The sequence below is a fragment of the Mobula birostris genome, chromosome 12 (genome assembly GCF_030028105.1).
Source record: "Mobula birostris isolate sMobBir1 chromosome 12, sMobBir1.hap1, whole genome shotgun sequence".
Classification (NCBI taxonomy): Eukaryota; Metazoa; Chordata; class Chondrichthyes; order Myliobatiformes; family Myliobatidae; genus Mobula; species Mobula birostris.
Window position 1 is genome coordinate 114,065,298 of NC_092381.1, and position 12,928 is coordinate 114,078,225.

Consider the following 12,928-nt stretch of genomic DNA (forward strand, 5'->3'; position numbering starts at 1 on the left):
ATCGTCCCCAAATTTATACAGATGGTATTTGAGCTGTGCCTAGCCACACAGTCATGTGTATACAGAAAGTAGAGCAGTGGGCTAAGCACACACCCCTGAGGTGCGTCAGTGTTGATCGTCAGCGAGGAGGATACGTTATCACCAATCCACACAAATTGTGGTCTTCTGGTTAGGAAGTCAAGAATCCAATTGCAGAGGGAGGTACAGAGGCCCAGGTTCTGCAACTTCTCAATTAGGATTGTGGGAATGATGGTATTAAATGCTGAGCTATAGTCAATGAACAGCATCCTGATGTAGGTGTTTGTGTTGTCTAGATGGTCTAAAGCCATGTGGAGAGCCATTGAGATTGTGTCTACCGTTGACCTATTGCGACGATAGGCAAATTGCAATGGGTCCAGGTCCTTGCCGAGGCAGGAGTTCAGTCTAGTCATAACCAACCTCTCAAAGCATTTCATCACTGTCGATGTGAGTGCTACTGGGTGATAGTCATTAAGGCAACTCACATTATTCTTCTTAGGCACTGGTATAATTGTTGCCTTTTTGAAGCAAGTGAGAACTTCCACCCATAGCAGTGAGAGGTTGAAAATGCCCTTGAATACTTCTGTTAGTTGGTTAGCACAGGTTTTCAGAGCCTTACCAGGTACCCCATTGGGACCTTCTGCCTTGCGAGAGTTCACTCTCTTTAAGGACAGTCTAACATCGGCCTCTGAGACAGAGATCACAGGGTCATCAGGTGCAGCAGGGATCTTCACACCTGTAGTTGTGTTCTCCCTTTCAAAGTGGGCATAGAAGGCATTGAGTTCATCTGGTAGTGAAGCATCACTGCCATTCATGCTGTTGGGTTTCATCAGACCATAGAACCTTGTTCCAGCTGACTTCAGAATCTCCCACGTACCTTCTGGAAAACTCTAGCTGACATTTCATGTGAATTTTTTCAACAGTGGCTTTCTCTTTGCCACTCTCCCATAAAGCTGTGACTGGTGAAGCACCCAGGCAACAGCTGTTGTATGCGCAGTCTCTCCCATCTCAGCCACTGAAGCTTGTAACTCCTCCAGAGCTGTCATGGGTCTCTTGGTGGCCTCCCTCACTAGTCCCCTTCTTGCACAGTCACTCAGTTTTTGAGGACGGCCTGCTCTGGCAGATTTACAGTTGTGCCAAATTCTTTCCATTTCTTGATGATTGACTTAACTGTACTCCAAGGGTATTCAGTGACTTGGAAATGTTCCTGTATCTATCTCCCGACTTGTGCTTTTCAATAATCTTTTCATGGAGTTGCTTGGAGTGTTCTTTTGTCTTCATGGTGTAGTTTTTGCCAGGATACTGACTCACCAGCAGTTGGACCTTCCAGATACAGGTGTATTTTTACTACAATCAATTGAAACACCTTAACTGCACATAGGTTTATATATAGGTTAGATTAGATTGAATTTTATTGTCATTGTGTTGAGTGCAGATACAAAGCCAATGAAATGCAATTAGCATCCGACCAGAAGTGCAAAAAAATAGTATTATTTACAAAATAACTGCGAATAAAAAGTAAGTGCTACAGCACACAAATATAAAAGTACTGAGACAGTACAATATGGGTGCAATACTGCTTAGTGCTGTGATGTGAGGTTCAGCAGGGTCACAGCCTCAGGGAAGAAGCTCTTCCTGTGCCTGCTGGTGCGAGAGCGGAGGCTCCTGTAGTGCCTACTGGGTGGGAGGAGAGTAAAAAGTCCACGGTTAGGGTGAGGTGCATCCTTGATAATGCTTTTCACCTTGCCCAGGCAGCGTTTATGGTAGATGTTCTCAATGGTGGGCAATTGGGTGCCGATAATCCACTGGGCAGTTTTCACCACACGCTGGAGTGCTTTGTGGTCCAATATGGGACAATTGCCATACCACACTGAGATGCAGTTGGTGAGTATGCTCTCAATGGTACAGCAGTAAAAGTCCGTCAGTATCCTGGGCCAGAGGTGAGCTTTCTTGATGTTCTGCAGGAAATAAAGGCTCTGTTGTGCCTTTTTGATCAGGATGGAGGAGTTCAGGGACCAGGTGAGATCCTCGGAAATGTGGACACCAAGGAATTTGAAGCTTGATACACACTCCACTACAGCTCCATTGATGTAGATGGGGACATGAGTGTGGCTCCTAGCATGCTTGAAGTCCACAATAATCTCCTTGGTCTTCTGGGTGTTAAGGGCCAGGTTGTTGTCAGCACACCACGCAGCCAGGTGCTGGACCTCGACCCTGTAGGCCGTCTCATCATCCCCTCTGATCAGACCAACCACCGTGGTGTCGTCTGCGAACTTGATTATGGAGTTAGAACCATATACAGGAACACAGTCATAGGTGAAAAGGGAGTACAGAAGAGGGCTCAGCACACAGCCTTGAGGCACGCCGGTGTTCAGGGTGAGAGTGGAGGAGGAGAGGTTGTCTAACTTATCTGATTGGGGTCTGTTAGTCAGAAAGTCCAAGGTCCAATTGCAGAGGGATGAGCTGATACCAAGCTGGCGAAGTTTGGCCATAAGCTTGGAGGGGATCGCAGTATTGAATGCGGAACTAAAGTCAATGAACAGCATTCTAACGTAAGAGTTGGGGCTGTCTAGGTGGGTCAGGGCAGAGTGAAGTGCCGTGGAGATGGCATCCTCTGTAGACTTGTTGGGGCGATAGGCAAATTGATGGGGGTCCAGGGTAGCTAGGGCACCCTACACAATTCTAAAACCAATTGGCTGCACCAGTGATGATTTGGTGTGTCATATTAAAGGGTGTGAATACTTATGCAATCAATTATTTTGTGCTTTGTATTTGCAATTAATTCAGATCACTTTGTAGAGATCTGTTTTCACTTTGACATCAAAGAGTCTTTTTTCTGTTGATCAATGTGTCAAAGAAAGCCACATTAATCCACTGTGATTCAATGTTGTAAAACAATATAACATGAAAACTTCCAAGAGGGGGAGGTGAATACTTTTTATAGGCACTGTATATGTATATTAAATATATTTAAATTAAATAAGTAGTGCAAAATAAAAATAAAAAAGCAGTGAGGTAGTGTTCATGGGTTCAATGTCATTCAGAAATCTGATGGCAGAGGGGAAGAAGCTGTTCCTGAATCGTTGAGTGTGTATCTTCAGGCTTCTGTACCTCCTCCCTGATGGTAACGGTGAGAAGAGGGCATGTCCTTGGTGGTGGGGTCCTTAATAACAAATGGTGCCTTTCTGAGGCATCGCTCCTTGAGGATGTCCTGGATACTACAGAGGCAAGTACCTGTGATGGAGCTGACTGATTTTATAACTCTCTGCAGCTTAGGACATAGAACATAGAAATCTCCAGCACATTACAGGCCTTTCGGCCAACAATGTTGTGCTGACCACGTAACCTACTCTAGAAAATGCCTAAAATTTCCCTAGCGCAGAGCCCTCTATTTTTCTAAGCTCCATATCCCACAGTTGATGAAGGCCAACACACTATATGCCTTCTTAACAACACTGACAACCTGCACAGCAGCTTTGAATATTCTATGGACACGGACCCCAAGATCCCTCTGATCCTCCACACTGCCAGGAAGCTTACCATTAATGCTATATTCTGTCTTCAAATTTGACCTACCAAAATTAACCACTTCACACTTCACACTTGACGAAGGGTCTCGACCCGAAACGTTGACTGTACTTCTTCCTGTAGATGCTGCCTAGCCTGCTGCGTTCCACCAGCATTTTGTGTGTGTCACTTCACACTTATCCGGGCTGAACTCCATCTGCCACTTCTCAGCCCAGTTCTGCATCCTATCAACGTCCCGCTGTAACCTCTGACAGCCCTTCAGACTATCCACAACACTCCCGACCTTTGTGTCATCAGCAAATTTACTAACCCACCCTTCCACTTCTTCATCCAGGTTGTTCATAAGAATCACAAAGAGTAGGGGTCCCAGAACAGATCCCTGAGGCACACCACTGGTCACCAACCTCCATGCAGAATATGTCCTGTCTACAACCACTCTTTGCCTTCTGTGGGCAAGCCAGTTCTGGATCCACAAAGCAAGGTCCCCTTGGATCCCATGCCTCCTTACTTTCTCAATAAGCCTTGCATGGGGTACCTTATCAAATGCCTTGCTGAAATCCATCTACACTACATCCACTGAACCTGTGTAGTAGCACCTCACCCTCCATACCAGACACCAGACAGTGATGCAGCCAGTCAGAACACTCTCCACAGTACACCCACAGAAATTTTCAAGTGTTTCAGGTGACACATCAAATCTCCTCAAACTCCAAATAAAATACCATCATCTGGCCATCTTTATAGCTGCATCTTGAGCTGAGTATTTCCAGCAAGCATTCTATTTCGTATGAGTCATGTGCATACTTAAGTTCTGCTAGTCCCATCTGTGCAGTTCGCCAGTAAACAAACCTTGCTTATAAATCATCAACCAATGTTGAAACTTGCTTTGGAATTGGCTCATTATTGTTAGTTACGTCCCTACGCTAAGGACCTCCATCTCTCTCTGTCCTTGGACATCCTCAGATGTAGGAGGATTCTTCATTGCTGTTTCAGTAACAGTTTTGTTTGACCAGTCAAACCCCACTTTTTAAAAAAGGAGGGAGAGAGAAACCGGGGAATTATAGACCGGTTAGCCTAACGTCGGTGGTGGAAAAACTGCTGGAGTCAGTTATCAAAGATGTGATAACAGCTCATTTGGAAAGCGGTGAAATCATCGGACAAAGTCAGCATGGATTTGTGAAAGGAAAATCATGTCTGACGAATCTCATAGAATTTTTTGAGGATGCAACTAGTAGAGTGGATGGGGAGAACCAGTGGATGTGGTATATTTGGATTTTCAAAAGGCTTTTGACAAGGTCCCACACAGGAGATTAGTGTGCAAACTTAAAGCACACGGTATTGGGGGTAAGGTATTGATGTGGATAGAGAATTGGTTAGCAGACAGGAAGCAAAGAGTGAGAATAAACGGGACCTTTTCAGAATGGCAGGCGGTGACTAGTGGGGTACCGCAAGGCTCAGTGCTGGGACCCCAGTTGTTTACAATATATATTAATGACTTGGATGAGGGAATTAAATGCAGCATCTCCAAGTTTGTGGATGACACGAAGCTGGGTGGCAGTGTTAGCTGTGAGGAGGATGCTAAGAGGATGCAGAATGACTTGGATAGGTTGGGTGAGTGGGCAAATTCATGGCAGATGCAATTTAATGTGGATAAATGTGAAGTTATCCACTTTGGTGGCAAAAATAGGAAAACAGATTATTATCTGAATGGTGGCCGATTAGGAAAAGGGGAGGTGCAACGAGACCTGGGTGTCATTATACACCAGTCATTGAAAGTGGGCATGCAGGTACAGCAGGCGGTGAAAAAGACGAATGGTATGCTGGCATTTATAGCGAGAGGATTCGAGTACAGGAGCAGGGAGGTACTACTGCAGTTGTACAAGGCCTTGGTGAGACCACACCTGGAGTATTGTGTGCAGTTTTGGTCCCCTAATCTGAGGAAAGACATCCTTGCCATAGAGGGAGTACAAAGAAGGTTCACCAGATTGATTCCTGGGATGGCAGGACTTTCATATGAAGAAAGACTGGATGAACTGGGCTTGTACTCGCTGGAATTTAGAAGATTGAGGGGGGATCTGATTGAAACGTATAAAATCCTAAAGGGATTGGACAGGCTAGATGCAGGAAGATTGTTCCCGATGTTGGGGAAGTCCAGAACAAGGGGTCACAGTTTGAAGATAAAGGGGAAGTCTTTTAGGACCGAGATTAGGAAAAACTTCTTCACACAGAGAGTGGTGAATCTGTGGAATTCTCTGCCACAGGAAACAGTTGAGGCCAGTTCATTGGCTATATTTAAGAGGGAGTTAGATATGGCCCTTGTGGCTACGGGGATCAGGGGGTATGGAGGGAAGGCTGGGGCGGGGTTCTGAGTTGGATGATCAGCCATGATCATAATAAATGGCGGTGCAGGCTCGAAGGGCCGAATGGCCTACTCCTGCACCTATTTTCTATGTCAGGGTTGTTAGCCCTGAGTTAAACCCCTGAACCTGGAGGACCGGTGGACCACTCTTAGTCTGGCCCCTACCTTTTTGACACAGGTAACCCTACCGGGAACCAAAGCATAAAGCCCTGACTTCAGCCAACACAGCTCTCCGGGTCATTGAGGCATGCAAGCCTCAAAACCTTAAGATAAGGCTTGTGGTCCTCTTGGAGGACATGTACGGAGACACAGTGAAAGGTTTGTCTTGCATACTGTTCATACAGATCAGATCAGTACACAGTGCAGTGAGGTAGAACAAAGTGAAACAACACCAATGCAGAATGAAGTGTAACAACTCCAGAGAGAGTGCAGTGCACGTAAACAATAAAGAGCAAGATCATAACGAGGTAGATTGTGAGGTCAAGAGTCTATCTTATTGCTCCAGGGAAGTACGTACCACCTCCTTTCTCGCTGTTGCTTCGCAGGCATGATGCTTCTGGCCATCGACGACGAACGCGGACCGCAACTATACAAATGTGACCCTGCTGGTTATTACTGCGGCTTCAAGGCCACTACTGCAGGGGTTAAACAGATCGAGGCCAGCAGCTACTTAGAGAAGAAGCTGAGAAAGAAACCGGACCTGACGTACAGAGCCACTGTGGAGGTACCCTGTGTTTCAACACAGCTTCTTTCCAGGACACACTTCCCTCTGTCCTTTCTGTTAGTTTCTGGAGATGTAGGATTTTTGCAAGAACGGGTATGGATTCACCATCATCGTCATTATGCGCCATGTTCTCTGACATCATTGTTATGTGCTGTGTCATATGACGGAGGCGATCATGGTGTTTGCATGACCTTGATTGTTCTTGGAAAATCCAGGCAGCCTTCTGCACTACGCCTCCACTCAAAGCTTTCACATCCTTCCCATAATGAGGTGATTGAAATTGAACAAAATATTCCGGGTGTGGTTGAACCAGGGTTTTACAGAGCTGCAACATTACCGTACGAGTCTTGAATTCATTCTCCTGTCTAATGAAGGCCACCTCACCATCGTTTGTTTACTTGTTATGTGCTGTGTCTATGACTTGGGTGATTATAGTCGTTCCATGACTGTGATTGCTCTTGGCAAATTTTTCTACAGAAGTGGTTTGCCATTGCCTTCTTCTGGGCAGTGTCATAATTTATGAGACGGGTGACCCCAGACATTATCAATACTCCTCAGAGGCTGGCTGCCTGGCGTCAGTGGTTGCATAACCAGGAATTGGACAGTGACCAGCAGCTGTTTCATGTTTCAAGCATCAGGAATCCCCCTGTCTCAGGGACCAGGGAGAATTAGAATCAAGTTCATTATCACCAGCATGTGACGTGAAATTTGTTAACTTAGCGGCAGCAGTTTAATTCAATACATAATGTAGAAGAAAAAAAACAAAATAAAATAATAATAATAATAAATAAACAAGTAAATCATTCAAAGTTGACGTATATTGAACTGATTAAAAGTAGTGCAAAAAAGAGAAATACTATATATTAAAAAATGTGAGGTAGTGTCCAAGGATTCAATGTCCATTTAGGAATCAGATGGCAAAGGGGAAGAAGCTGTTCCTGAATCGCTGAGTGTGTGCCTTCAGGCTTCTGTACCTCCTACCTGATGGTAACAGTGAGAAAAGGGCATGCCCTGGGTGCTGGAGGTCCTTAATAATGGGCGCTGCCTTTCTGAGGCACTGCTCCTTGAAGATGTCCTGGGTACTTTGTAGGCTAGTGCCCAAGATGGAACTGACTATATTTACGACCTTCTGCAGCTTCTTTCTGTCCTGTGCAGTAGCCCCTCCGTACCAGACAGTGATGCAGCCTGTCAGAATGCTCTCCACGGTACATCTATAGAAGATTTTGAGTGTATTTGTTGACATGCCAAATCTCTTCAAACTCCTAATGAAGTATAGCCGCTGTCTTGCCTTCTTTATAACTGCATCGATATGTTGGGACCAGGTTAGATCCTCAGAGATCTTGACACCCAGGAACTTGAAACTGCTCACTCTCTCCACTTCCGATCCCTCTACGAGGATTGGTATGTGCTCCTTCGTCTTACCCTTCCTGAAGTCCACAATCAGCTCTTTCATCTTACTGACGTTGAGTGCCAGGTTGTTGCTGTGGCACCATTCCACTAGTTGGTATATCTCGCTCCTGTACGTCCTCTCGTCACTACCTAAGATTCTGCCAACAATGGCTCTATCGTCAGCAAATTTGTAGATAGTGTTTGAGCTATGCCTAGTCACACAGTCATGTGTATACAGAGAGTAGAGCAGTGGGCTAAGCACACACCTCTGAGGTGCGCCAGTGTTGATCGTCAGCGAGGAGGATATGTTATCACCAATCCACACAGATTGTGGTCTTCCGGTTAGGAAGTCAAGGATGCAATTACAGAGGGAGGTACAGAGGCCCAGGTTCTGCAACTTCTCAATCAGGATTGTGAGGATTAGGGTATTAAATGCTGAGCTATAGTCGATGAACAGCATCCTGACGTGGGTGTTTAGGACAGGGAGATGTTCTGGCTTATGCATTGAATTACTCAAAGCAAACACTGATGTACTTTAAGGGATATAGGGATAAGGCAGGAATGTGATGCTGAGGTGGAAGATTGGACTTGAAGGACCAAATTGCTTGCTTCTGTCTCATTTCCTCCATCCATGGCAAACCCCGATTGTTCATCCTCTGTGTCACGAGGACCTGAGAGATCAGTAAATAGACCCCTGCCCTCCTCTCCTCCTTTAAGATGATTGGAGTACTAGAGTACTACACCACAGAAATGTGTCCCTCAGCTCATCTAGTCCGTGTCAAACTGTTATTCTCCCTGTCCCATCGACCTGCACCTGGACCATAGTCTTCCATACCCCTCCTATCCATGTACCTATCCAAACCTCTCCCTGATCCCATCGACCTGCACCTGGACCATAGTCTTCCATACCCCTCCTATCCATGTACCTATCCAAACCTCTCCCTGATCCCATCGACCCACACCTGGACCATAGCTATCCATACCCCTCCTGTCCATGTACCTATCCAATCCTCTCCCTGATCCCACCGACCCACACCTGGACCATAGCCATCCATACCCCTCCTATCCATGTACCTATCCAAACCTCTCCCTGATCCCATTGACCCACACCTGGACCATAGCCATCCATACCCCTCCTATCCATGTACCTATCCAAACCTCTCCCTGATCCCATTGACCCACACCTGGACCATAGCCATCCATACCCCTCCTATCCATGTACCTATCCAAACCTCTCCCTGATCCCATTGACCCACACCTGGACCATAGTCTTCCATACCCCTCCTATCCATGTACCTATCCAAACCTCTCCCTGATCCCATCAACCCACACCTGGACCATAGCCATCCATACCCCTCCTATCCATGTACCTATCCAAACCTCTCCCTGATCCCACCAAACCCACACCTGGACCATAGTCTTCCATACCCCTCCTATCCATGTACGAATCCAAACCTCTCCCTGATCCCATCGACCCACACCTGAACCATAGTCTTCCATACCCCTCCTATCCATGTACCTATCCAAACCTCTCCCTGATCCCATCGACCTGCACCTGGACCATAGTCTTCCATACCCCTCCTATCCATGTACCTATCCAAACCTCTCCCTGATCCCATCGACCTGCACCTGGACCATAGTCTTCCATACCCCTCCTATCCATGTACCTATCCAAACCTCTCCCTGATCCCATCGACCTGCACCTGGACCATAGTCTTCCATACCCCTCCTATCCATGTACCTATCCAAACCTCTCCCTGATCCCATCGACCCACACCTGGACCATAGCTATCCATACCCCTCCTGTCCATGTACCTATCCAATCCTCTCCCTGATCCCACCGACCCACACCTGGACCATAGCCATCCATACCCCTCCTATCCATGTACCTATCCAAACCTCTCCCTGATCCCATTGACCCACACCTGGACCATAGCCATCCATACCCCTCCTATCCATGTACCTATCCAAACCTCTCCCTGATCCCATTGACCCACACCTGGACCATAGCCATCCATACCCCTCCTATCCATGTACCTATCCAAACCTCTCCCTGATCCCATTGACCCACACCTGGACCATAGTCTTCCATACCCCTCCTATCCATGTACCTATCCAAACCTCTCCCTGATCCCATCAACCCACACCTGGACCATAGCCATCCATACCCCTCCTATCCATGTACCTATCCAAACCTCTCCCTGATCCCACCAAACCCACACCTGGACCATAGTCTTCCATACCCCTCCTATCCATGTACGAATCCAAACCTCTCCCTGATCCCATCGACCCACACCTGAACCATAGTCTTCCATACCCCTCCTATCCATGTACCTATCCAAACCTCTCCCTGATCCCATCGACCTGCACCTGGACCATAGTCTTCCATACCCCTCCTATCCATGTACCTATCCAAACCTCTCCCTGATCCCATCGACCTGCACCTGGACCATAGTCTTCCATACCCCTCCTATCCATGTACCTATCCAAACCTCTCCCTGATCCCATCGACCTGCACCTGGACCATAGTCTTCCATACCCCTCCTATCCATGTACCTATCCAAACCTCTCCCTGATCCCATCGACCCACACCTGGACCATAGCTATCCATACCCCTCCTGTCCATGTACCTATCCAATCCTCTCCCTGATCCCACCGACCCACACCTGGACCATAGCCATCCATACCCCTCCTATCCATGTACCTATCCAAACCTCTCCCTGATCCCATTGACCCACACCTGGACCATAGTCTTCCATACCCCTCCTATCCATGTACCTATCCAAACCTCTCCCTGATCCCATCAACCCACACCTGGACCATAGCCATCCATACCCCTCCTATCCATGTACCTATCCAAACCTCTCCCTGATCCCACCAAACCCACACCTGGACCATAGTCTTCCATACCCCTCCTATCCATGTACGAATCCAAACCTCTCCCTGATCCCATCGACCCACACCTGAACCATAGTCTTCCATACCCCTCCTATCCATGTACCTATCCAAACCTCTCCCTGATCCCATCGACCCACACCTGGACCATAGCTATCCATACCCCTCCTGTCCATGTACCTATCCAATCCTCTCCCTGATCCCACCGACCCACACCTGGACCATAGCCATCCATACCCCTCCTATCCATGTACCTATCCAAACCTCTCCCTGATCCCATTGACCCACACCTGGACCATAGTCTTCCATACCCCTCCTATCCATGTACCTATCCAAACCTCTCCCTGATCCCATCAACCCACACCTGGACCATAGCCATCCATACCCCTCCTATCCATGTACCTATCCAAACCTCTCCCTGATCCCACCAAACCCACACCTGGACCATAGCCATCCATACCCCTCCTATCCATGTACCTATCCAAACCTCTCCCTGATCCCATTGACCCACACCTGGACCATAGTCTTCCATACCCCTCCTATCCATGTACCTATCCAAACCTCTCCCTGATCCCATTGACCCACACCTGGACCATAGCCATCCATACCCCTCCTATCCATGTACCTATCCAAACCTCTCCCTGATCCCATCGACCCACACCTGGACCATAGCTATCCATACCCCTCCTGTCCATGTACCTATCCAATCCTCTCCCTGATCCCACCGACCCACACCTGGACCATAGCCATCCATACCCCTCCTATCCATGTACCTATCCAAACCTCTCCCTGATCCCATTGACCCACACCTGGACCATAGCCATCCATATCCCTCCTATCCATGTACCTATCCAAACCTCTCCCTGATCCCATTGACCCACACCTGGACCATAGTCTTCCATACCCCTCCTATCCATGTACCTATCCAAACCTCTCCCTGATCCCATCGACCTGCACCTGGACCATAGTCTTCCATACCCCTCCTATCCATGTACCTATCCAAACCTCTCCCTGATCCCATCGGCCCACACCTGGACCATAGTCTTCCATACCCCTCCTATCCATGTACCTATCCAAACCTCTCCCTGATCCCATCAACCCACACCTGGACCATAGCCATCCATACCCCTCCTATCCATGTACCTATCCAAACCTCTCCCTGATCCCACCAAACCCACACCTGGACCATAGTCTTCCATACCCCTCCTATCCATGTACGAATCCAAACCTCTCCCTGATCCCATCGACCCACACCTGAACCATAGTCTTCCATACCCCTCCTATCCATGTACCTATCCAAACCTCTCCCTGATCCCATCGACCTGCACCTGGACCATAGTCTTCCATACCCCTCCTATCCATGTACCTATCCAAACCTCTCCCTGATCCCATCGACCTGCACCTGGACCATAGTCTTCCATACCCCTCCTATCCATGTACCTATCCAAACCTCTCCCTGATCCCATCGACCTGCACCTGGACCATAGTCTTCCATACCCCTCCTATCCATGTACCTATCCAAACCTCTCCCTGATCCCATCGACCTGCACCTGGACCATAGTCTTCCATACCCCTCCTATCCATGTACCTATCCAAACCTCTCCCTGATCCCATCGACCCACACCTGGACCATAGCTATCCATACCCCTCCTGTCCATGTACTTATCCAAACCTCTCCCTGATCCCATTGACCCACACCTGGACCATAGTCTTCCATACCCCTCCTATCCATGTACCTATCCAAACCTCTTCCTGATCCCATCAACCCACACCTGGACCATAGCCATCCATACCCCTCCTATCCATGTACCTATCCAAACCTCTCCCTGATCCCACCAAACCCACACCTGGACCATAGTCTTCCATACCCCTCCTATCCATGTACGAATCCAAACCTCTCCCTGATCCCATCGACCCACACCTGAACCATAGTCTTCCATACCCCTCCTATCCATGTACCTATCCAAACCTCTCCCTGATCCCACCCACCCACACCTGGACCATAGTCTTCCATA

At 47.8% G+C, this 12,928-nt stretch overlaps 1 protein-coding gene across 1 annotated transcript in view; it reads left to right on the top strand.

Moving 5' to 3' along the window:
- LOC140206210 (proteasome subunit alpha type-6-like) overlaps positions 1–12,928 on the top strand; it is a 47,537-nt gene that overhangs the window by 24,464 nt on the left and 10,145 nt on the right. Inside the window, exon 5 of the mRNA XM_072274522.1 lies at positions 6,451–6,629. Within this exon, the coding sequence (XP_072130623.1) occupies positions 6,451–6,629 (179 nt within the window). The remainder of the gene's footprint in view (positions 1–6,450; positions 6,630–12,928) is intronic.